The 27913-nt window shown below is 33.5% G+C and overlaps 1 protein-coding gene across 1 annotated transcript in view; it reads right to left on the bottom strand.

Annotated features, from left to right (window-relative positions):
• Positions 1–27913, bottom strand: part of LOC106478401 (sushi, von Willebrand factor type A, EGF and pentraxin domain-containing protein 1-like) — a 133905-nt gene that overhangs the window by 50625 nt on the left and 55367 nt on the right. The window contains exons 17-25 of the mRNA XM_013938945.2: positions 25478–25639; positions 24732–24878; positions 18553–18780; positions 16338–16539; positions 12296–12453; positions 10111–10309; positions 5173–5345; positions 4503–4742; positions 2750–2917 (exon numbers count right to left, since the gene is read on the bottom strand). Of these exons, the coding sequence (XP_013794399.1) occupies positions 2750–2917; positions 4503–4742; positions 5173–5345; positions 10111–10309; positions 12296–12453; positions 16338–16539; positions 18553–18780; positions 24732–24878; positions 25478–25639 (1677 nt within the window). The remainder of the gene's footprint in view (positions 1–2749; positions 2918–4502; positions 4743–5172; positions 5346–10110; positions 10310–12295; positions 12454–16337; positions 16540–18552; positions 18781–24731; positions 24879–25477; positions 25640–27913) is intronic.

A 27913-nucleotide genomic window follows, 5' to 3' on the forward strand; every position in this document is an offset into this window, starting at 1 on the left:
ACCATGTCAACTGACTTTGATAAGTGGATAAAAAGAGAAGACCTAGAGACAGAGAGAGAAGACAGGAAGAGAAAATAAGAATAAAAATAAAATAAAATGAAAAGTAAATGCTGGAAATAGAGAGAGATTAAGAGCACAATTTGAGACAAAAGAGAAGAGAGAGGAGAGACTGAAAATAAAGAGAATAAGAGCACAAACTGAGATCACAAGCTCATCCAAGAGAAGGATCCAAGAATGACAATGGGGTCAGGGCCAGCCAACCCAAGCTGCTCAAATTGGATAAACAGAAAGATGACACAGATGCTTTCCTGGGAAGATATGAAAGATTTGCCCAAAGTCAGAACTGGGCAGTCTGTCTCAGCCCACTTTTCACAGGAAAAGATCTACAAGTGTATGTGGGCATGACACTAAAAGGTACTATGGACTATGACAGGTTAAAAGTGGCCTTGTTGAAAAGCTATGAACTCACCAAAGAAGGTTTTTATTAGAATTTCTGAGAAGTCAAACCTGACACTAGAGAAACTGTATTTCAGTTTGTGGCATGCTTATGGTGATACTTTACAAGGTGAATTAACATGGCCAAGTGAAGATAGTTTTGAAGGGCTGGCAGATCTACTAATATTCGAACAGTTCGTGATCACATGCTCCACTGACATGTTACTTCTCCTAAAAGAGAGAGCACTGAAAGACAGGGACAATATTATCCAGCTGGCAGAACAGCATATGTAAGCCCATGGAAAGAGTATAACTGGCAACTCCAAGATTAACCAAATTCAAAACCAGGAGTGGCTGACCAGAAGCAGGATGCCACCAAAGGTAACAAGAAGTTAACAGACAAAACAGAGAAGAGATGCTTTGATTGTTATAAACTGGGGCTCATTGCAAGTAAGTGCAAATATGTCATCAACAAGCAACAGCATAAATCTCAACATAAAGTAGCTGGAGCTAACTATAAAGATGGTAATGGCAAGAAACAAGAAGAGAGTGGCTGTCACCATGGATGCTGATACTAGAAGAAATAGATTCAAGACAGCTCATTTGATTCACCAGAAGAAGAAAGTGCTATGACCATGATTAAACAGTGCACAATTAATGGTCGACTCCAGTTAGACAAAGTTAGTGAAAGTAAAAGTGAAGTTAAACTGTGTGTCAGTTTAGCCATAACAGGCAATTTTTAAAGTGAGTTTCACAACTTTTATTTGTAATAACAGATATAGAGAAGAAGAATTTCTCTTGTCAAAGGGTGTTCTAAAATTACTGAGCCTGCCTGTGTGGACTTTGATGAAAAGGAGACAGTTATTTAAAGCTCTGGATACAACTGTGATAACCAGTGGTGTAATAATAATTTAACGAATTTTTGTATATATATTTGACTTTTTTTGAATACATTATTTTAAAACAAGTGAATTGTGTGCTGTCCATTTATTGTTTAAATTTATCGGCAACAAGTCACAGAAACCTATAGTAAAGAATCTGGCCGTATAAAAACTTGACACACAGTCAGGTGAATTCACAAGTATGTCAGATAAGGATAGCATAAACACTTGTTCTACTCTCCATGGTTTACAGAAATGCTGTTTTGGACTTAAACATAACCATATCTTTTTGGTGTCCTGGTCATATAAAACAGGAGTTTCATCTTGCATAACTGTTGTCAATATATAATCCTAATAGTAACTAAAGTTAATCTTTTCTTACTGTGCACTTTGTGAAATTTAAATTTCTCATCATAGGAGAAACCTGTAGCAATTATAAAGCCAGGCAAAAAGCTTTTTTTACATTCTCTATAATATGTTGACAAATCCTTATCACCACATTTTCAGTACTAAATCACCAGTTTCTTACCACAATCATTCAAGGAAGTACAGGTTTCCTGCAATGTTACAAGAAACTTCGATCTCTTACAGCAAAATATTTTTCCAACAGTTCTCTCTAGTTTGTCTTTCCATCACATTTCCAACATTTTCTGAAATATCCTGTTTACAATTGGTTGGGATAAGTGACACTTGTTAACAATCACATTTTGGGTGGGTGGATGACTGGAAGAATTCCAGGATGGTCAGTGTGTGTTGGAATATTGTTAAGTTGATGTCACATCTTCATATGGGTGTGCTAACCTGCCTTTACTAATGTCATTCATTAAGTTACAATAGACAGTCATATTTTAAATTGGGGTCTCAAGCTTTGCTATTTAGCTATGTCAGTATCCTTACTCAGAAAGGGCTGTGATATATTCCTCTTGTCATAAGTCTACCTGTGATTGCTGTGTTGGCCAATGGTCAGGAATTCACCATGAACCAAATATGTAGGTGATAAACATGTCCATCATGCCTCTGCATGTAACTGTGGAAACATACTATTGTATTAACATATGCAAGTCATTTTTAAATATGTGATTAATCCTTGGTACAGAAGCTATGGTGTTGTAAAATCAGTGATGAGCAAGCAGAATACTCAGTTATATTCAATAGACATTTCCATTCATACTCACTTAATAAAGCATTAATTAAGTTACAAACAAGATTTAATTATTATGTATACATAAGTTTCAAAAACAAAATATTTAGTTCATTCAAAATAGGATTCACAATTTATAAGCCACCTACACAGCAACAAAGATATTTTTTTAAATAATAAGTATGCCTTATAATTTTTTTTATTTGCTAGATCATACTTAAACTTGATACAACTATATATATTTGTATATGATATATATAAAGATATAAATGAAGAGTAAAACTCCACATACTGTAACAGGCAGGTTCTCCAATTGACCAGTCTCCATACACCATGCATTTTCTTGTTTTTGGTCCTATTAAATCAAATCCTGGTATACACATGTAACTTGCAACTGCTGCAGTCTTCACACCACTAACGGAAATCTCTCCATGTTCCAGGGAGTCAGGATGTTTACAACCTTAGAATACATAAAGGTTGAGCATGATGAAACAGACTTATGAATAATGTAAATGACATCATTACATGAGCACTAGAAACATGGAATAAATTAATATTAGCTTCTGATCAAAGCAAGCTAGTGCCTACAAAGTTCAGAACAAAAATGTATATCTAATATTGAGCATAGCTAATTCAATATATTGAATGAATAGAATGCATTATTTCATCAGTTGGATACCCTTGTTGTTAATTATATTTTTGCATATGAAGAAAAAGCACCAAAGCTCACAAAACAAATTTTGATTGACTTAAGATCAGTAGCAGTATTTCTGAAACAAAACAACAAAAATTAAATCAAAATACCTGAAATACATAAAATATTATCACTATAAAATTTGATTTAGTTACACTTACAAGATTATTCAAACACAGTTCAGTACAACGGTAAAGTTATTCAACAATAACCAATTAGGTTTATTTAATTCAAGTTACGTCAGTATCTTATGTAAGTATCCCAAAGATATTACATTATGTGCTTTCACAGTAATGTCAAAATATTTTTTGTATTATTATTTTCGTTTGTTTTGCATTTTTGCAACTTTTGTTTTCATATTTAAATGTTATTATTACTTACTTGTATAGAGAGAGTATACGATTTTCAAAGTTTATAGGAGTTGATAATTAAACAGATAAACAACTTTAATTCTGATATTACTTACAAACAAAACACTGAATATATAAAATCATTATACTTGAAAATTAAATGAGTCTACATACGGCAGCTAAAGTAACTTGGCTTTCAAGAGGAAACTAATCAAATCTTCTATTAAAAGTTGCAGTCTTAACAAACTAAAATTCCAAAGCTAAATTCTCAATTATAATATTTCAACTTATAGAACTTAAAATCATTTCTGCATAGCACCAGAACCATTGAAAAACTGTAAAACATTTTCAGCACAAAAGTATGTTAATTTAATGACTGACAATTTTAAAATACTGCCACAACTTAAACCAAAAAGACACCAATTGCATTAGTGTTGAACCCTTGTTTATACTTAAGTCTTTATATGGATTGAATGTGTGTGTTTGAAGTAATGTCTGTTTATGTACATTTTAAAGACATGAATTTTAAAATAGTGTTTAATTCACGCAAATATCTTTTTTATTTTTCAACAAGATGTTTAATGAAGTAATTTTTAAACAAAAAAATCAGGAAGAGAACAGGTCAGTTTAGAAACAATACATAGAACAACAATATCTGAGAATAATTAACACTTTAGTATGCACAATGTTGGCTAGTATATATATATATATATATTGATATAAAATATCTTGACTTGAAATTCATGGACACATTGGCACAAAATACTGTAATACCACAAAAGTTCATTTTTTCTCCTATTATCCTGTAATTTCTAGCTTCTAATTCTCTATGTTATTATATTTTTAGCACTACTCATCTAGGGAGTTAAATTACCCCTTCAGACAAAAACTAGAGATGCAAAGTTTGCTGCTCTAGAAAAATTTGAATTTGAGGTTTTGAATTGTCACCATTAATGTTATAAAACAAAACAACAAACACTAATAATGAAATCACTACTTACCTTGACAGAAGTTGGAATCCTGAAGCTTAACCATTCCTTTCAAACCACCCAGAAAATCTGGCCAAGCTCGCACATTGCCTTTATAATTGTCACAACGTGACAGAATTTTGGACAATTCTGACACAGTTAAAGTATAATTCCAGATATTTAACTGTGTTATTGTTCCAATAAAAGACTCAGGAGTGCTAAATCCTGCTCCTCGTCTGTCTTGCTCTTGCCCCAAAATGATCACTCCATCAGCTAATAAGGTTATGAAAAATATTCACAAATTAGCCTCTATAATATTAGTATACAAACAGATATATATATATACATTAATTATGTAATTAAAATCTAAATCTAATTACTACTTTGGAACCAACATCTTTTTTTAGTGCATTTTATTTCTGGATGTAGTATATTGCAAGAAAAATTTAATAATAAATTTCATAAACAAATATTTGATATATAATTAAATTTGAAAACATTTTTCTGATTCACTTTATCTAATGGAACATATATTGTTTTAAATTCCATTCACCACAGCTACAAGTATGTGAACTTTATTAAAAACTATTAATAAGAATAATAGGAAAACATTACTTTTTTGTTCATTATCATCAAACTTGAATTATATTGCTTTGCTTCCAAAATTATACAATTAGCAAAGGATTAAAAAAAATTTGATCACCAGGAAGATATGTTCCAGTTGCCAAGTCAGTGCCACTGTCAGCAAGTTCTCCATCTTTGTAAATAGCCCAAGCCCCATTTGGAGATGACCAAGTGGTGCATATGTGATGCCACAAGCCATCATTAGCTGTGACATCAGTGACTACTTTATCCATGTTAACATAAAAAACAAATCTGCAAAAAATGAAGAGAAATAAACAGTTATTTGAATTGAAAAAAAAATAACTCAGTGACATTTAAGAGAAGATTTCATTTTAAGTAAATGTATTTTTTAAAAATGTGTATGTTGCACTGATGAAGGGGGAGCTCTTTCTTATGGAAGTTAGCTATAGTAGTAAACACAATGGGAAGTGGTATCAAATATCTGATGTAAAGACTTTTTGAGTCTTACAACACACATGTACTTTAACTGCAAATACAATATAAACATGTAGTGGAACATTTTAATGCAAATTGTGATAAAGAACAAATACTTTCTGCTGCAATCTCATTGTTTTCTTTCATAGTTGATCTACTACAGCCATTTTCACAATGAAGACAAGATCAAAGGGGAATAACATAGAAATTTGAACCAAAAAGATTTTATCATTTACACTTCAGGGAGAAATGTGGCTTGAAAATATATACAGCTCAAAATTTTCATTAATCTAATTAAATTGTTAGTCTGTTGGCTTTAAAATTTGCATATGAAAGAATAAGGGCATAAAAGGATATCATGGTGTTTTACATTGATTTACTTGTTTATGTTAAATCTTTGGATGTAATGTTAAAATTTTTCTTACACTGAAAATGTATTTCCAATAGGTACTTACCTCCTCTAACACAAAACCATTTTGTTTTCTTTCTGGCCTCTAAGCACTGCTAAAAAATGTTTGTGCTCAGTGCACCAAGCTATATACCCCATTAATTTTGCACCATTTTAAAACATGTACATATCATCTGACTACTCTCCACCAATAGTATTGCACCACCTATATTAGCACAGCTAGCTCCCTCTGCTACTCCCGTTCAATCCTCACTTTCGAGAATTGGCAGGCTCTAAAAGAAGAACATCAGCAGTGAGTAGGAAGAGTGGGAATTGTGTTAAAAGAGGTAAGTATCTATCGGAAATACATTTTCAGTGTAAGAAAAATTTTAACTTCCAATACAGTCTTATCTCCTCTCACACAGCTAGAATCCCACATTGCAAAGGTGGAGAGCCAGTTTAAGTGCACAACATTGAAACCAAGTGGAAAGCAACCTACCAGAATGAACAGATGTGCCTCAAGATGAAAACGAAGCACAGTGGGGTACTGCATTACTTCTGAAACAGGTATGAAGTAGGAAATGAATCTGATATGGGTGGAAAAAAAGATGTGCACAAGTGTAATTTATTCTGAGAGGTGCAATCCATAGCAAAATATAAACCAAATTAGCTATGTACATACACAACCTCAACTGGACAGATGAGGTTCCATAACCCTTGGCATTAGATGGTTGAGGATCAAAAATGATAAAACAAATATGTAGTAACATAAACACAGTGGCTAGGGCATGTGGACCATTTTACATAGACACATCAACTCCAACTGTAAGTAATCAGAGTGTCATGCATCAAGCAACCAGAATTACAAAGAGGAAGTTATCTTTTGATCGTAACTGGACAGACTCTCAAAACCACCATAGGGGCAAGAAGTACAACAAACCGAACCCAGTATTACAGGGCCATGACGTTGCTGCAATTCAACTGTAAGAACAGGGTAAAATCTGTAACAAGATGAGCAGAAATCATAAATCACTCAACTATAAGTGCAGGGAAGAGACATCCTACATCCAGAATTATGAGGAGGTCAAAGAGCATTCACTCAACAGTAGGAACAGTGTATATATGTCTTGTTTCCAGTATTATGAGGCAGATGAAGCCCCACAAACTCAACTTTAGGAGCAGGAAAAAACCCTCCTGCAACCAGAATTAATGAGAAGAGGGGCCTCTACTGCACACAACTGTAGGAACAGAGCAGTATCATCCCGAACTCAGTATTGCAAGGAGAATCCCTCATAGACTGGACCTGCTCCAACTTACAGCCGTCCACCTGGAAAGAAAAACATCCAGGGAAAATGGAAGAAGGGAAACCAGTTTCGCCCTCTTCTCACCGAGTGTATAATCATGAATATGTATGGTAGATTAAATTTCTAAACTCACTCAGGAGAATGCATCCATGATCCACCACCCCAGCAACTGGAAATTGGGAAGTCGTAAGGACTCCATGCTCCACTGGAAGAAAGAAGGGTGGAAGTAAATTCATAGGGGATCTCAGAGGAACATCACGCCTGAGAAAGTGCAATGGGTATCTGCAATTCCCAATTCTGTAAAGTAGACCAACCCCGTTTTATTCAATCAAAAGGTCGGCAGAGATAGGAAGAAATCCCCTTCTGCTCTACTCATGAAATATATGAGTGATGGTCTAGCCACCAAGCCAGGCCAGCCCTGATTAGGGAAGGAAGGGTAAAAAGGGTGGTCCAATGGATCCAAGGAGAAGTTCTACTGATCAAGAAGTGTCCAATGAAGGAAATACATATGAGCTTGACCCATGGGAATAAGAGCTTCCATGGAAGCCCACATTCCCAAAAGAGGAAGAATCTCTTGACCTGTGAGAGAATGTGAGGTGATGGCCTTGTGGACTCTTCGTTTCACTTCCTGAAGATGAAGCTGAAATGGTTGGGGCCAACTGAGGTTGGAACTGAAGAACTCCCCACATGAACAATGTATTAAGTAGGGATAAGAATGGACTTCACCACCTTTATCAGGAATCACCCTATGCTGCTTCTTGTATGATCAGATGAGTGTGGTCTCTGAACTGTGAATGGAAAGAAGTGAGCAAGAGCCAGTTGTCCATGTAATGATGAATGCAAAGACCCATCATCTGAAGATGTCAGGCAAAAGATTTTACCACCAGACAAAACACATCAGAGGCCGAGGTTAGTCAAAACAGTAGGGCCCTAAACTGGAACACTCAATTTCTAGCTATAAATAACTATCGACAATGTAGGTACTGTGGGAACAAACCCTGAACTGTAGAGTACGAGGAGAAAATTTGAATTCTAGTATCAAGAATGTATGAAATGTAGCCAAAGCAAAGCCCTACATTGAAGAAAATTAGGATTATAATGCACATATTTAACAATGACAGTAAAAAAAATTATTCAGATAGAACAATGAATTAGATGTTACTAGTTGGAATGATTAGTAAAGTTCAAACTATCTAAGCATACCTCGATAACTAAGTACTCATTGATATCAAACTGACAAAATTTTGAAATTTACCTAGTCTACAAAGTACATAATGATAATGGAAGTATAAATCAACTAAAATTACCTAGAAAATAAAGTAATAATTCATATCTAACTTATAATAAATTTAAATTAACTTAGACAACAAAGGACACATAAATATCTAACTTATCAAGGTCTGAGCCCTGATGACATGAATTACTTAATTCTCCCACACAAAGGCCATCTGAACCACATCTACCACAGGTATCACAACCAGATGCAAAGTGTACAAGTCCAAACTTACCACTGGGAGATTAGGAAGCAATAGGAAGAAAGAAAGAAAGGAGAAGAACAAACCTCCACCAAAGTGAAGGATGTGGAGGCATGGCAACAGGAACAGGAAAAAGAAAATTAGTGAAATCACTCTCATCTTGAACATACAGGAAGAAATTGAATATGCAATGACCATTGACCTGAGTAACCACCTGTAAAAAAAGGGTGTGACAAACCAAAATAAGAAGGTGCCAGAAAAAGAGAATCCAAATTGTCTTCTCCTTGATTGTATTCTTCCTCAGCAACATTGTCATGCTGAAAAGGAAAAGAAATTGCTGATTGAACATATAAATCTAGCTCCCTTCGAATTAAGGCCTGTACCTCCTCTGCAGATAAAGTCAATACCGATTCCTGGGAAGTCATATCAGTAGTGTTTCCGACTGTAATGGGAACTACCATAGTCAGTACATTTCAGTGACAAGAAACAAATGTAAAAAAAATAGTGTTGAAACACTTGAATGCAAAAACAGTAAAAGTAAACTGTTGAAGAAATATTTTAAATGGCAAATAAGCACAATCATAAGCGGTAGCCACATGCAAAAAAACATGTCTAAACAAAGCTATGCCAATTAAAAAAGTGAGGAAGTGGAAATAGCAGAGGGAGCTAGCTGCACCAATATCGGTGGCACAATGTTATTGGTGAAGAGTAGTCACACGATATGTACGTTTTCAATAATGGTGTGAAATTGATGGGGTATATAGACTGGTGTGCTGAACACAAAATATTTTAGTAATGCTTAGAGGGAAGCAAAAAGATAGTTTTGTGTGATGAAGGTAAGACTGTATTGGAAGCTATATTTTTAGGAAACTAATTTTACTGATGATCAGTTAAGATTGCTCATTTCTTCAATGTAAAAAAACTGTCATTATGTAAATGTTCCTTTGTTTTTTTCAAGATAATTTCAGATCACTATTAGAATATAACTGACTTACAATATAAAATACAGTAAGATCAATCACAAAGGAAGGTAAAATTGCATATTCTTCATCATGTATTAGATAGAAAATTTCAATACAAACTTGTTATTTGAAGCACACTGACAATGCAGATGAGTAAAATAAGTTAAGGATTACAGGGACTCTGCTTTAAAATATTTAAAACTAACTTTCAATTGGAACACTATTTTTTATTTTCATTTGTTCTGCATACAGGTATATTACAATGCATGTTATTATGTTTAGACTAATGCATTCTGTTTATAGGTGTTCATTATAAATATTACATTAAAAATATCATAGCCAAAGAGTTTTCAATAATCTAAAAGAAAAATTATTATATAATAAAGGGTATTTCAAAATCTAAAGCAAATTTTCTTAAACTGTATTAAATAATTCAATAAGGAGTGTACAAACCCACTGTAGTCTGTTAATGTCAGCAGATTGTCTGCTGTGTCATCAGCATATGACAGAGGAGTACCATAGTTCCGAGTGTCATTAGTTTTCATCCACATGCACATGGTCACATGGTCTAATGTCTGACGTAGACCTTCTAATTGTACAAAGTCCAGTGTCCCAGAAAATGGGAAATGAAGAAAGAAATTTCCTGAAAGCTCTATAAAAATGTTCAATGGAATCAGTATCTTAAATGAAGGAAAGAAAATGCATTATATTTAGAAATTATTGCTTATACATACATTTAGTTGTTTAATGTAAATACATGGAGTAAAGCATTAAATAATGTTTTCCAATAACCATTAGTTATCACATGGATGTAGGTTTAGCAACAGTTGAGGCAATATAAATAAGAATAACTAAATATTACTATACAGCAAACAGCTTACCATAATGTGTCATGTAAACAATTTTACTATCAGTACCGTGAAGGAAATATGTTCTCACTAATAAATATATTAGGTTTTCAGGTTTACAGGTATCTGGGTTAAACATTCAACAGTTTATGCTATGGATTAGAAACCCTATTTTCCTGGAGAAAATTCACAATTTTTAACATCTATAGATGTTTTTACATGGTTTTGTCAAGTGCTTTGACCACACAACTAAGAAATATTCACTTTATGGTCATAATTGATGTATTAAGGAAAACATACAGTAGGTATTGTAAAACCAGAAGAGGTACAGCATATGTTATAAATGGTCTCATGTTTCTTTGAATTAAGTCTAGGAAAATTAGAAATACTTATTACTAAAGTTAGAATTTCACTCCTGGAACTAGTGAAAAATTTGATTTGAAGAATTTAATTTCTACTTCATACTTTTTATAGAGCATCTTTCAACATATTAATAACTCTCTTTGAACTAAAACATTATACAATATATTTTTGAAAAAAACAAGGAATTATTTCAATTATGTCTATTTGATAAATAACTGATTACAACTTATGTACAACTAAACATAGAAGATATATCAATAAAATAATCTAAGAAATTAAAAACATACTACTAGACAAAAAATAAATGCTATACTAAAATATATGAATAATAATCCATAAATTATTTCATATAAATTATACACAATTCACCAATTACCTTAAAATTATTTGTTTGAAAAAAGGAATGCATAGTGTACACAGCAAACCTAAAAGAAAATTTCACTCAAAACATCACAAGATAAAATATGAGCTGAGCCTGACCTCTGAGAGTGAATGAAATGACAAAAACAACCATAGAGCCACAGATTTTAAGGCTAGAGTTACCGGAACGAAATTTGTTCAAAACATTTCCATAAACTTCTTTTACATTCTTTGTGGCTACAGAGGCATTGCTTCCCTTCTTGTATTCAAACAGCATTACATGCCAAATGTGTGTCTCATTGTGTGTCATCACTATAATGGATTAGAGTATACTAAGCATTATATGTGATGTACATTTTTTGGGGGGGAGGGGGGGTGTAATGAAAGTGTTCCAAAATGCAACATTAATTTCTTGATGACCTAATATAAGGAGCTGCTAAAAGCAGCTCCCATGCTACCAACGGCAGCTCAGCTCAATCTAGGGTGGTCTGAGAGCATGCCCTCCAGAAAAGTAATATAACAATAGAATAATATAATTCACAGTTGCTATATAAGTCAAGTATGTATGTGAACGTGGGTGTTCTACAGTGCCTCCAGTTCCAAAGTCTCTGATTCATATGCATTAATGGAATTCACATTAGTAACTTAGCTGCCAGTGAAAAAACCTCATTGCTCTATAAAATTAAATTTTGAGTATCCATTATTTATAAAGTAACTAAAAGGCAATAAACCCACCTATACTACATTATACTGAAAATCACTACAAAGAAGATATAGCGGTACAGCTACATATTTTATATTGCATTATATGCAAATTATTTATAGAATGATGAATACTGTGAAAACATTCTGAAAACTATATTTATAATAACTATACTCTATGCACAGTATAACATAATTAATTATTTGAGCAGTCATTTTCCAAGATGAACTGAGAATTTCCATAATTATCTGTCACTTTGACTTTAAATAAAACATATGCTATATTGTATCATATATTTTTTCAACTTGGTTTAGCTGTTTCTCTTTTAGTAGTTCTAAAAAAAAAAGAAACTTGCATGACCCACCTGTTTCACACAGTTGGCCAGAAAAGGAAGGTGCGCACAGACAAATAAACCCTGCGATCTGGTCTAAACATGTAGCTCCATTCATACATGGCTGAGATAAGCACTCATTAGTGTCTTTCTCACAGAAAGTTCCATGAAAGCCTGGCAGACACTCACAACTACAAAATTGGAGTCACAAAAGACGTATATAATTTTAAGAAAAAACAGTACAGCAAAACAAAAACTTATAACTAGCTTGCAAAAACTTGAAACTTTTAACATACTAAAGAAGCTTAACAAATATATAGCTCAAAACTTAACTAACTTTAAATATATTTTATTTCTAGTCCCAATTTGTTTCAATTTTAGAAAACTTAATAACACTAAATGTAAACTATAATCTCTCTCAGTTAGGCATAAGATATTAAAAACTCCACCTTTCAGTTTTATAATACAAATGAACCCATGTGAAGATATGCTTAACTTTAATGCAAATATCATCATGGAATACTGTAAGTTATAGAATAATAAATCTTCAATGTATTTGCAAACTATATTCTGAAACAAAACACATGGATTGAATTGAAAACCATAGGTACATAATTTCAATATACAGTGTGACCAAAAGTAATAGGATTCTACAAGAATATGTAATAAAGAAATGTGTTTCCTGATGGCAGTCTCTATCCAGATATTACACAATAAACAGAAACATATATAATAAAGGAGCAGGTAAATTTGAAGAAATTTATTTTGTAATGAGAATTTCTGTTGTCATCTATTTGTAGTAAATAAGGAAGACAAAACAGCATTTATGATAATACATCAGAGTCCTAGTGCTTTTGGACCACTTTGTACATCTACTTTGTTCAACAAGTGTATAGTGTATTTTACTAAAATACCATTATATTAACTTCAACAAATTTAGTGTCATACCAAGTCAAAACAATAATGTTTATTTAGTTGCAATAACTCAAAACAGATATTGTGCAAAAATATAGTACGATTGGTAAATAAAAGTAAGATGGTCAGAGTTTTAACTTAGAGTTTAATGGTGTAAATGTGACTACAACATTAAAATAGGCTTAGTACGTGTAACGGTACTTTAGGCTTAAGTATATTTCAACTTACTTGTAAATCGTAAAACAGGATCAATACATTGTTTTATTATATAAATATAATCTAAAAACTAGTTTATTGTCTCTTGGTGTTTTGAGAATCAACTTGTTTACTTGAAATTAGATCCATTGGTGTATAAATTCAGCTTATAGATATAGGTAGGTTATAATACAAATCAGGCTAAATACATTTTATTATTAACATCACGTATATTGTTCTAATAAAGTTCTATATATTTAAAGATAAACTTTATTACTTTAGTGTGAAGACAAAGTAGTGATAAAAAATAATTGGTTCTTAAACATTAGGCTTAATAGTAACAGTGTTAACAATAGGCTACTGGTATTTGGTATTGAGTGTTTTCTTTCAGGCTGTAAGTATAAATACAATGGTTAAGACTAGTGCAAGGAGTTGAGCGTTCACAGTTTGTTAGGTGTAATGGGTACAATGAGTGGGTTTTATTTGGGAACTCGGGAGTTGCATGTACTTTTGAAGAAGCAAGTAATGAAGATGTGCAATTTTCATGTAGAGTTCGTAGGTTGGATGAGAAGTTAGAGGCTATCATAATTAAAGTAAAAGCAATAGATAAAGTGAAGTGTAAACTGTGGGAAATGGCAACAGGATTTCAGGAGGAGCTTTTACATGCAAGAGATACATCAGCTAACAATGACTTTCAGGAAGTTAGAAAGAGTACTATTAGAGCAAAAAGTAGTGAATTTAGTTATAATGAGTCTATTCTGTTGAGCAACAAATTTCAGCCCTTGGCTTCTGCAGATGAGGAACTATTGAAGGGAAGGAAAACAAAAGGGTCAGAGAAGGATGTGGATGATAAGGAGATTATAGTTATAGGTGATTCCTTGACAAGCCATGTAAATAGAATAGTCTGTGGGGTAAATAGGGAGAAAAAGAATCAGGTTATGCTACCTAGGGGCATAGGTGGAGGATATAATTGACAAAGCAGGAGATATAAAAAAGGGAGCTAGCAGAGTTGTAGTTTTTGTGGTGCATGTAGGGGGCTAATAATGTAGGAAAAAATAAGTCAGAGGAGCTAATTAATAAGTACTAGGGCATAAAGGCATTTAAAGAAAGAGGCCATAATTTAACTGTGGAGATGAAATTATAAATAGGCCACTAGGAATAAATGCTAGGCTTAGGTTAGTATGTAAGAATAAGCAGATTGGCTGGTTGGGATGGAAGGTTTATACCTAAGTATGATAGGGCTGACTTGTTTGCTAAGGCTATTAACTCAGCTGTAAGGGAAATTTTAAACCAGGACTACACAGTGGTGTGGGCCAGGAAAAACTAAGTGTAAAAAGAATAAGAGGCAGAGAAAAGTTTAGCATAAGAAACGATATAGAAGTAGTTATGAAGATAGGTTTAATTGTTACTATTGTAATGCTAGAAGTATAAGAAATAAAATGGATGACTTTAGAGTACTGGTATTAATGGAGAATTTTGATATAATGGGAATAACTGAAGCATGGTTAAACATAGATGATTTTGATGACAGATATTTCTTTAAAGTACAGGGTTACAGGCTATTTAATAGGGATAGAGTATTATAGAGTGGGGAAGGAGTGGCTTTATATGTAAAAGTGAGTTAGATCCAGTTGAAGTTTAGGATATCAAAGATAATAGCAAGGAGATTGAATCCATTTGGATTTCTATTAATGGACATAAAAGAAAAAGGAAATGAAATTAGTGAGAAACTTTACAAAGAGATTAAGATTTCAGCTGTTAATGAAGTCATGCTTATGGGTGAGTTTAATTTCAGGCATATATACTGGGAATTGCTAGAAGCAAATCATGAGGGAGAAAGGTTTCTGGAAACTGTTCAGGTGGCTTTGTTCACCAATTAGTCTACCAATCAAGCTTCTCACAGGCAGCACAAGGATGTAACTGGAAACTATAAAAGAAGTTCTCTTCTGTATTGCTGAAAGCAGCAAATTGCAAATAGACAATGCCACCAACATACCTCTCAGGCTGTTATGTATAAAATTCAGAGTGGTTGATACCCAGACAGATAACAGAAAGAAAAGCATATGTATGGTAAGAGCATAAGTTGTACCAGGCAATGTGAGGATAAAGCTAAATGAGGAAAATGACAAACTTGCAAGAGAAGCTCTATAATCATATTCATCATAACTCTACTGGCAGACTGTCTGCCTCTTTTACACTAGTTTGGCAAAAAAAGCAACTACAGAAGGTCTTCATTTGCATTAAGAGTGAATATTACTGTTGGAAAACAAACTACCGTAAAGTACAGTTGAGAAAAGGAAAATATAGGGATTCAATAGAACAACGTACAGCCAGTAGGCAACTGGTAACACTGTTTCATAATTTTAAGTAGCCACAAAAGTTATCATACATTTATTGTTTTATTGTAATGGCTATGTTTACACCATTAACACTACAATACTTGTTATTGACTCAGTGCTATATTTGAAACATGCAAGTCTAAGTATATTTCAAAACGTAGAATTATCTAGGGATTTGTAATTGTAATAGTCAATAGGCCTAGCCTACTGTTCTAAATTGCAGACCCGAACCATCAACAATTATTTAGTAGTGGCATAAACAAACCAACATGATTATGCATGCATGGTGATAATAATGTAAATTGAAATCCCATTATGAATGACTTAAATATAGCCACTAAAATTAAAGAATAGGTTACAAAACTTCCCAAGTTGACATTTCAAGCTAGCACTTTTTTGTAAGATTATAAAGATAGAACACTCTTTTAGTATTTTTTCATTAGTCTCAGATACCATAGAAATATAAACCATTTATGTTTGTTTCTTTTTCCAGTTTTATTTAATATATGTAATTTTAAAGAAGCAAATCTAAGACAATGATACCAACTTAACACATATAAAGAAAATACAAATTTGTATTAGAATAATTGATTTTAAGTAACTAATCTGTTTATCCTAAATTTTACCTAAAGCTTCCAATCCCATCTATACAAGTGGCATTATTCTTACAAGGTAATACAGCACAGTCATCAATATTTATTTCACAGTTTTGGCCACTGTATCCATGATGACACTCACAACTGTAGTTAGCTACCATGTCCTGGCACACAGCTCCATTCTGACAGGGACTGCTCATACATTCATCAATGTTGTACTGACACAGTGGTCCTGAAAGAAAATAAATAAAGATATTTCCACATACTAACTATATCATATTAATTTCTTTAATATTTGATCATTTAATTCAATACATATTTGATTGTTTGTTGTTAAGCACAAAGCTACACATTGGGACAAATAAACCCACTTTTAGGTATTATAAGCTCTCACACTTAATGCTTTACCACCAGAGGGTATTTAACATGTACTATCTCTTAAAGTGTACATTTCTCATAACCGTAAGCTGTGACTTTCACATTCAAAGTTGTGAGATAATTTACAGTCTCAAAAATGAGCTCTGTTGTATTACTATCAATCATTTCATTATGGCTTTCAAACTAGAAGTGAGGATAAAAAAATATTTTATATACTATCTCTAGCCAGTAGTACACAATACATAAAGCAAATGAGATACTTCATTAAATGTAATGGCCTAAATAAGGATTTCTTGCTCTTACAGAACATATCTCATCATTTGGCTTTATCACACCACACAAATAGGCTTCAGACACGTATCATAAAATTTATGGATATGGGAAAAATTGGTCCATAGAGGCTGTCCCATCCAGATAATAAACTAAACTTTGAAAAAACAAAGAAAGTCAAAGCCAGCCCTTATCATTCAAATACTTATCAAGCCTTCCTTCAAATGTTCATAAATTTATTACATCCACCACAACTGAAGACAACCCAATCCAAAGAAAAACCACTCTGTTAGAAAAATAAAACTGTCTTAGTTAAAGATTACTTCTAGCCTGCCAAAGTTAACATTTTCCAACAATGAAAATGTATTTCTGATAAATATCATCTCCTCTCACGTATTTTCTAATTGAGTACATTCCTTTACATGAAAACTTTTTCACTTGCCACTAGCATTGAGGCTCCCACCTAAACTCGTATTTCATGTTATATTGCTATGCTGTTGCATGTAAATGAGCATGTGACAATTCTCCACCTACACCTATAAGAGTGCAACATACCTTCCTAGTGCAGCTGACTCCCTTTATACTAATTGATCAATCACCACTTCAATATTATGCAAAAACGTTTGATGCACTGGAAATGGGAAGTGTGAGGTGAAGTATCTATCAAAAATACATCTTCAGTATTGGAAAATGTTAACTTTCAGTTAACAGGAACAGTATAGGGTCCCACCAATGGATGACCACACCTCCTCTGTACCATGGTACACTTTTTGTCTGGAAGTGTCGCTAAGACAGGCAGAAAATACAAGCACAGCCTAGAACCTGCATCTGGCTTATAATGAAAATGAAATGGACAGGACAATGAATTTATAATGTGGAAATAAAAGGCCACAAAATCTGCTGGTGTAGATATATTTGAAAACTAAAATCCAAATTTAACATTTCCACAATAGTATGTGTCTTTTTATATATTTCCATAACAAATGCCTAATATCACAAAAGATCACAAACACAAAAAAAGACATGTATTCACACACAAATGCCTAATTGTCAACAACAAGAGCTAGAGAGAGAGAGAAGAACGGCAACAGAAAAGACAAATTGAGAAAGAAGAAAGACTGAAGAAAAGAGAAGAAAATGAGAGAAAGGATAAGAATAGAAATTAAAAAAGAAGAGAGAGGGAAGAGACTAGAAATAGAGAGAATAAGAGCACAAATTGAGATTGCAAAACTTGCCCAACAGAAGGAAGAAGGACCCAAGAATGACAAGGGAGTCAGGTCCAGCCGACCCATGCTATTCAAATTTGATGTACATCAAGATGACATGGATGCCTTCCTGGAGAGATATGAAAGATTTGCCCAAAGTCAGAACTGAGACAAAGGTGACTGGGAAGTCTGTCTCAGCCCACTTCTCACAAGAAAAGGCCTACAAGTATATGTAGGCATGACATCAGAAGATGTCATGTATTATGATAAATTAAAAGTAGCTTTACTGAAATGATATTAACTTACTCAAGAAGGTTTTCGTCAGAAGTTCAGAAAAATTAAGTCAATTTATTTTAAACATAATATTTCTTATAGCAAATGTATGTTCTTACCTGCAAAGCCATTTGAACATAAGCAGGAAAAGCTACTGATTTCATCAACACATGTGGCTCTGTTATAACAAGGATTGTTCTCACATTCATCAATGTCTTCTTCACATGTATTCCCAGTGAAGCCATCAGGACAGACACATTTGAATCCATTCAAAAAATCTTCGCATGTTCCATTATTCTGACAGGGATTGCTTTTACATTCATCAATCTCTTCCTCACAATGGATTCCTATTGAAAAAATACTTTCAATTAGTCTTCACACCATTTGGATTGTTTACAAATACTTTTCAATCACGTTTGTTACATGCAATATGTTCTCTATGTCACACACAGAGCATAGCATACCAATGATATACTTCCTGCTATTTAATCTAAATAGATCATCCTTTAAAACCCACCATAACTGCCAAGTGAAACATGAAAAGTAACTTCAATATAGCTGTTTCCATCTATGCAAGTATCTGACAATTATTTTTAAAAAATTTAATTTGCAGCTCACAAATAACATCACATCATTCTATAAGTTTATACCTTTAACCAAAAAATATTTTTCCAAAGAATAAGTACACATCCATACTTTGACTCTGTTACCCTTAATATTTAAGTCTGTGTTTCCAACCTTTTTATCACTCAAATAGACCATCCATAAGAAGACTGTTCAAACTACACACAATTGTAACACCTGGATCAGTTTGCCTCTAACTCACCTATACTCCAGGATAAAAAGTCCAAAACTTAGAGCCTCTCCTCATTTCTTATATTTCTTAAGCTAGGTATCATTTAAGTATAACCAGTGCTTGCACTCTTTTCAACATGTTGGTATCCTTCCTAAAGTAAAGGGATGAAAACTGCTCATGGTTCTTCAAATGAGGCCTTATCAGTCTTACAGATGATCACTATAGCTGCCTTGTTCTCATATTTAAAACTTTTAAACAAAATGCAAAATTTAATTCCTTATTTAACTATAATTAAACATTGGCTGAAATCTTCATTTTCATCAATAATCACATTACTTTGTTCTTTACAATGCCAATTCTCTCCTGACAAAAAATATCCATTCCAAATAATCATACCCTAAGTGCGAAACTTTAAAATTCTCAATACTGAAACTAATTTTCAATATTTTGGTTCACTCAATAAAACACCTTAAATATAATCTGTTCTTCTTAAAAATTTCTTAATATCAGCAAGTTGGAAAATATTAGTATATGAAAAAGAAAACTATTTGTTGACACAAACAATGAACAACAAACTGTCCCAAATACATACTTATGGACCAGCTAGTCACATTCTTTAAAATTAGAACAATGTCCATTTATCAGCATTTTCCTTTTACTACTAACTCAGCTTTTCAACCATAAGCATCTAATGTACTAATAAGTCTCTCATGAAACAACTTTTCAAAATCTTTCAGAAAATCAAGATACGATTACACTTACTGTAGTGCTGTCATTCAGCAAAGTGTATGTTGTGCCAAAAAAACTCCAACAAATGTGTGATAAAAGAAAACTGTTTCCTAAATCCACAATGTGAATCACTATTAAAATATAAATTTCCAAATGCTTTTCTTAATACCTTGTATTATATCTAGTATTTTGGTGGTGAAATTAATAAGTTAGCGAATTAAACCTGTAAGGGTAATTGGGGCAAGATCTCTAGATATGAAAGAATTCTAGTGGATAAAGAGTTGGGAACAGGAAACATGGAAGGAATCTGTGCATGCTACATGATATCATATAGCACTATAACTTACTCTCAAACAATTTACACTGTAGAACTATAACTTATTCTAAAACACTTTACACTATAGTATTATAACTTACTCTTAAAGAATTTACACTATAGCAGTACAACTTACTCTAGTGGGACACGATGGAATGAGGCTATGACTGAGTGACCAATGCCAAAAAAAAACATGCCTTTTGTGCTGAAACAAAGATAAAGCAAGATGGACTGAACAGTAAATAAGGGATGCTACCCATGTGGAAAGACCAGTCCTTCTTGCAAAGGACTGGAAAAAAAGTCACTCATGAAGCTGGAGTATGGGAATAGATGGATGAAACAGAGATGCAGGTGGTTGACAAAGAGAAAAGGAGAAAGGAAGAGGCTATAGTAATAGGAATTAAGTCTGAGCAGGCCAGAACTATGCCACTAGAAACACTTGACAAGGAGTGGTTTGAATGATGGATAAGACTCTGGGAAGTAGACAGATTGGAGGATAGGCATGAATGTAATGGCCCTTCCAATCCTGGCTTTAAGCATCTACTGGCAATGCTCCCCAACCAATCAGAGAGGCATCTGTAAAAAGGTGTAAATTCAGTCTGGGAGCTGGAAGAGGAACTTGTTGAGAAGGGAGGAAGGGAAGTGGATAGGGGAGTCCAGGGAATCTCAGGCAAGGTCTCATTGATTGTATATTCCCACTGAAGAGCCCTCATGTGCAGGTAAAGTAGCAGTAGATTGTGCTTTCTGAACTGCCAGCTCCAGAGACTATAGTAGAACGAGAGAAGGTTGAGCACAACTGAGGTAGGAGTTGAAAAGGACTCCAAGATGAACAAGATATTGTACTGAGGTCAGGACAGACTTTAACTTAATCAGCCAACTTACCCATGCAGCTTCTCTGAGAAGAAACTGAGTGTGGAAAAAAAGGGAGAGTCTGTCTGATACAATCTGAAGAACTCAAGAATCTGCAGCAACGATTATCCACACGTGGACAAAATTGTACAGCCTGGCCCCTACAGATAGTCACTGATACTACTGGTGGCAAAGGAGTCAGTGGTGAATACTAAGAAGATTTACCTCTGAAACCCGAGCAGAAGAAACAGATAAGGGGCGGGTGGGGGGGTGGAATACAGGTATAGGAGCAGGGGGGGATTGAGACAGGCAAGTAGCCAGGGAGGATAGGGAAGAACGGAGACTCCACAGACTCCAAGAGCTCAGGGATACCTCCAAAAACAGACTGACACAACAAGGGTGCCATGCATAAATCTTTTAATGATGTGAGGGGAGGCAAATGCACCCACACCAGAAGGGAATCTTTTCCCAAAAGATCCCAACTATACAGTAGCCAAGTGTGAAGGGACAGGGCTGTGGAAGACAAATGTGCTAATGTGGACAAAGTAGGGAATAGCCAAAAACCCTCAGGGGAATGATGGATAGCCTCAGAAAAAAAGGTGAATGGAAGAGAGTTAGTGAAGGAGGGAGGTTAAAGTTAACTGAAGGTGGGAGAACTGTACCTGGGAGAAAAGGACCAAGGTATCAGGGTGTGAACTCCAAACTGGGATTAAAAATCTAACTGCTGAGAATCCAAAAAACGATTCGAAACTAGATGGTAGGCCAAAGCATGAGCCTCAGAAGAAAGAGGGGGATGGGGCATGCTAACACATGAACATAACTGGTTGGCAAAATGCTTAGCATGGACACTGATTTCGGGAGAAGGAGGAAAAACAAATAATTCTAGAGCAGGTTTGTCATGTAACAAGGAAGGGGAGAGGTAATATGACACTGGGGATAAGGACAAAACATAACAAATTTGTGATACCATACCCAGAATATGATGAAGGTCTAAGAGCATCAATCACAGCTGACAGAGACTGCATGGCAAAGGAAAAAGGAAGAAAATGGTTGTCCAAGTTTTTGCCATCCTGTCCAGCATCCCCAGGGTAGGGGAGAACTGGTTAAGGGTCAGAAGAGCCCAGCCTGCATAAAGGATTCCATTTCCCAGTAGATGAGAGATGAAACCACATCTGCCCATAATGTAGCACCCGTGGTCACAGTAACAGGTGTTTGAACCATCGTAGTGGTAGCAGTTGGAGTTGTCATAACAATAAATTCTGAATTTATCACCAAATTTTGAGTGGATAAGAACACCAAGATAAAAAATCTTGGTAGAAAATGAGTTGTGGAAAAAGAGAGAGGAAAAATGTTTTCCCAAAAACAGTTCAGCTCATACTGAACCACTGTTAGATTATCAAATTTGAACATTTAAGTTCAAAACCTAAGTATGAAAATAACAACACTTAGCAAAATTTGAAAACTGAAAGCACAATGAGCAAAATTTAAACACTTTAGTGCCAAATTGAGAAGTGAGGTAAGACTTTGTAATCCAGGGAGAGAAAGCTGTGCCAGGAGAGTGTGTCACACTCCTATTGGTGGAGGGTTGTCTCATGCTTTTGCATTGCTACAGCACAGTTGTACTATGTTAAACATGTGGGGATAGGTAGGAGTATCAAGGCTAGTGGTTAGCAAAAAAACATTGAGCATATAGAGGACAGCATTAACTGAGAAAAGTTGTTATGTGAGAAGAAGTAACAAATAGTATTGGGATTTCAAGTCAAACACATATTTACACCACATATTACTGGTATTCTAGCTTTGGCATTATTACTTAGAAGAAAAAAATGGCAACTAAAAACTTTTACAGCTATGCTCAAATAATTTTATAAGAAATAAAAAATGAAACGTCATGTTATGATTCAGATACAATATTTCAAAGGTTATCTCAGGACAAGAAAAGTTGCTTCCCTTATATGTAATTGTAAAAAACACAAAAATGCCCATAAAAACTGCAAAACCACAAATTTCCATGTATCTCTGCATGGACCCAACAAACCTTCTTACTGAATTTAGTGAAGATTCATCCACATGGAGGGAAGTAGTAGTAAAAAATTCAAAAAGGCCCATAAAAACAGCAAAATGCTAAATGTAAAACTGAAAATTTATATGGACTTAATGAACTTCCCCACCAATTTTGGTGAACATTCATCCACACCCGGTAAAATTGTAGTTACATGGACATACAACAGAGAGACAGTACTATTATATTTATATACATACATTCACATGTGAAAATGCATTTAACATATATAAGAACATTTTGGCTTATTAAATCTAATACTGTCTTGATGTTTTGTTTTAAGAACATCGAAGCTGAGAATTTTGGGGAATATATGTAGTAAAGCACACAAGAATCAACATGTATGGACTTACTTACATGATACCGTGTTTTAGTTTGATATTAATATCCACCAACACTATAAGAAAATGTACATAATATAAACATATTTTCAACAAACATTATGCATTTTTAAGCAGAAATTTGGCTATGCAATTGTGAATCCAAACATACATTTTACAACACTGATTTAGCTGGATTTAGCTGATATAGGTGAAAACTGCAGTTCTAGGCTAGTCAATATTTTGCTAACCTAATGTGAGCTAATATGTTTTCATACTACAACTTAAGTTACTGCAAGGTAAAGGAAATCCTGGTACTAGACCTAGCTGATAAACTCAAAAACATCAAATTATTTTGCAATGGAAAAGTATCAAAATTGTATTCATAAACAAACATGACACCAACTAATTTCCTAACTAAAACTCGTATGAATCTGTACTGCATGATATTTTTTCTCATTGATTTAATTGAATTGATGAAAGGTGATGTTGTCTGAAACTGTAGTTCTTAACTAGTCATTACATCAGTTCTCTCTCCCTCCTAAAAATACTAATGTTCTTTCATTTTATAAATTCTAAAACAGTTAGCAAAATGTTTTACATTCCCAGTTCAGTTTAGTTTATCCACTTATAACATCATTAAAAATATTTTCATGGGTCACTGAAAAGAAAAATCCAAATGATTACAATAACCTATTTTATATACATAGAAATGCCACAAACATATCATTGTGAGATTACTTTGTGTAGCAATGCACAATACAAAAAAAAAAATTACATCTTAACAAACTCCTCTTCATTATAATATAATTATTAAACAAAATGTTTGATTTTTTTAATCACTTTTTTAATTATCTTATCTAATAAACTGATAGCTAAGAAACAGTACTGCATATTGAAAAGCACAACAAGAGCAATGATTATTACTAACACAATAAATTAACTTAATAAAATAGTTTTAATATGTCTGTGTTTTGTAACCAGGTATATACTTAAATTATTAAATGTCTGAAGAAAAGGGATCATACTAGTTCTCCTTCAGATGAAGTGATTATCATTAACACAAGAAATTATCTTAATAAAATAGTTTTAATATATATCTGTGTTTTGTAACCAGGTGTATACTTAAATTATTAAATGTCTGAAGAAATGGGATCATACTAGTTCTCCTTCAGATGAAGCGATTATCACTAACACAAGAAATTATCTTAATAGTTTAGTTTTACCTTTATAGCCAGGTTTACATTGACACAAATAACTAAAGTTCAGTGACTGGCAGGAGCCTCCATTCAGACAAGGCACTGAAAAGCAATCATTCACTGGTAACAGTTTTGGTTCAGACTGACTACTGTCTTCCACTTCATTACTTTTACCTGTAAAAGACAGAAATCACAGTATGTTGACAACCACTTCAAATACAATTATAACGTTTTTGTTTCCTTCTTTTAGTATTTGAAAGAAAACTTGGTAATTTCAAAGTTGTAGTATGGTACACAAAAATATATTTATCCACTGATATTGTATAAATTATATTTCATTCAAGTATTCAATACTTTAAAAAACAATTAAAAAGGACAGCATCATATTGAATGAATTAAAAATATTTCAATTGGCCTTACATGTTTAATTCATGCAAAATGACATTGTCCTTTTTTATTGTATTGTACTGATTTTAGTGTGAAGTAGCTTTTCATGTAAGTGTATTCAATACTGTTCATCATTTGTATTTTACTACTGATTTTGTAGGATATAGCAAATTATTTTGAAGCATTCTTTAAATTTATGTTTTCTTGTTATAATGGTAAGTTTGGATTGCTATTGAACAAAATATTTTGGTGACCAGTTAGATTTTTAAACCAGGTATAAACGTCCTATATATATATATGTGTGTGTGTATACATATGTGTGTGAGTATACTTTTTTTTAATGATATAATTGTAAGCCTGACTGTCACCAAATCTTATGCACTTACTTTCACATTCTTCAGCAGAAGTTGCTCCTCTTCTTCTTGTTTTTCCATCTTCTGGGCACTGAAAACAAGCTGCTTGCCCTTTTTTGGCCTGGTAATAGCCATTTGGACAAGGAAAACAAGGCTTCAAGCCTGTATCAGACACTTCTCCTGGTGCACATTGTTCTAGCGAATAATTAGTTAGAAGTTATAGCTCACAGACACTTTTCAGAGAGTAAATTATTGTTAAACACAATGACAAAATTCTATGTAAAATACCTTAGTTTTCTCTCTTAGTAAACTGTTTTAAGGTTAACAGTTTCAAATTTCTATCAAAACATCACATTTTAAACAATAACTTTGATAGCAAGAATGAAATTCCTAGATACCCTTAGTTAGAGGTATGCTACCATAATTTACATTATTCCTCCTAGAGCAGCGTTTGCCAAAGTGCGGTCCGCAAACCAGTATTTTTCCATGAAAAAAAATGCCGGTCAGCAGAAAACTAAAAAAACAAAAAATTAAATTAATTTTAACCCTTTCACCGCCATTTTAAACTTTCTTGTATATTAAAGAAACATTTAATTAAACCAGTTAATATAAATATATTATATTAAAATTAATATTTTCAAATACATTATAATTTACATTTTCATTTCATCTAACTTTGATTTCTTAGTATTTCAACTAAGCTAATATAACATGAAGGAAAAGTGAAGGTTTGTATTTAAGGCTACGATACTATAGAATTCACAAATTGACGGCTGCCTTTGTACCTTCAGTCCCACAGGAATTAAGGTGTTTTCACATAGTGCAATTTAGAGAGCCTAAGATTAAGTTTTACGGTGTTTATAACCTTCAGATTCTTGTGAAATGCCGTAAATTTCAACCACACGTTAGCTAGACATGTCCCCATGCTGAGTCCAAACCGATCTTTCCCTGTCTGCATGTAAGATCAATGAAGGGATTTTGTCTCACATAAATGGACCATTTATTCATTCAAGTTAACCAGTTCTTCGACACCAAAGTTTTAGGAATCTCATTACAAATGTGTTAAATTTGCTTACTCTGTTAATGGAAATTGACAGGCATGCCAGTTCTTCGACATCAAAGTTTTAGGAATTTCATTCCAAATGTGTTAAATTTGCTTACTCTGTTAATGAAAATTGACAGGCACGCGAGACCTGAGTCTTATGTCTGGTAGCGCCAGGTGGCAGCAGACAAGTTGCTGGTGGCCGGTGCTAGAAGCGTCAGTTTGTTTTGAGAAGAGAGAGAATTGTTTGTGACTTAGTTTGTGTTAACTAAAAATTTTTTAAATTGTTCATTTTTAAGAAAACCCCACTCCAATATGGATAGATGCCTGGATAATCATGCATCACACAAGAAAACTTCAAGTGATGCGCAAATGCAGCCTAGTTCTAGTGAAACTAAAGTTAGTGAAAATAATAGGCCTAATTATCAAAGTTTAAATGATTTGCAGCTTGGTATCAAAGAAAAGAAGTCAAAGACCTCTTGGACTCGATAGTATTGTGATGAATAGTTGAAATATGGTTTTATAAGTGGTTGTAGCAATAATGACTTGCCACTATATGTTCTTTATTTTTCAATATTATCAAATGAGAGCATGAAACCATTGAAACTGAAATGCCACTTGGATACCAGACATCCAGAATACTCGAGTAAGCCAATAGATTTTTTCATAAATGAGAAAAATGAAATAGCTTTATACAAACCAATAATTTTATACACTTTTTCCACAAGATCTTCCAATGAAGACTTGGTTATGGACTCGTATGAAATTTCAAAACTAATAGCTGAGACATGTTATTTGCATACTATTGTTGAAACATTAATACTTCCAGCAGTAAAAATAATCACATCTCGTGTTTATAAAGAAGAAAAAAAAAAAATCGGTTTAATTTACTGTCCCTATCTAATAACACAGTGAAGCATAGAATTGTGGATATGGCGAAAAATATTGAAATAACTTGTATGTCGAGTTAACTGTAGTCAGTTTTTTTGTTATAAGTGGATGAAAGCACAGACATAGCAGATAATGCCAATTTAATTGGCTTTGTAAGATATGATTATAAGGACAATTCATGAAGATTAATTGTTTTGTAAACCACTTTCAAGAAGAAAAGCAGCGGATGAAATTTTTAATTTAATCAATAATTTTATAATATAGAGTGGTATTCAATGGAAAAAATGTGTTGTATTGAGTACCGATGGTGCTTGCTCAATGGCAGGTTCCCATATAGGTGTTTCCAGAGGATCCAAGCAGTGGCACCAGACTTTTAATGGGTGCCCTTACTTTTGAATTCAACTATACACGAATGTGTTAAATTCATAAACTATATAAAATCTGAGGATGACGTTGTAACGTCGAAACATGTAGTCTTCAACTTTTTGATGGCCATAGATAGGCCTAAATAAAATGTTTTTAATTGTGTACCAGTT

This window comes from Limulus polyphemus, unplaced genomic scaffold, assembly GCF_000517525.1.
Source record: "Limulus polyphemus unplaced genomic scaffold, Limulus_polyphemus-2.1.2 Scaffold208, whole genome shotgun sequence".
NCBI lineage: Eukaryota > Metazoa > Arthropoda > Merostomata > Xiphosura > Limulidae > Limulus > Limulus polyphemus.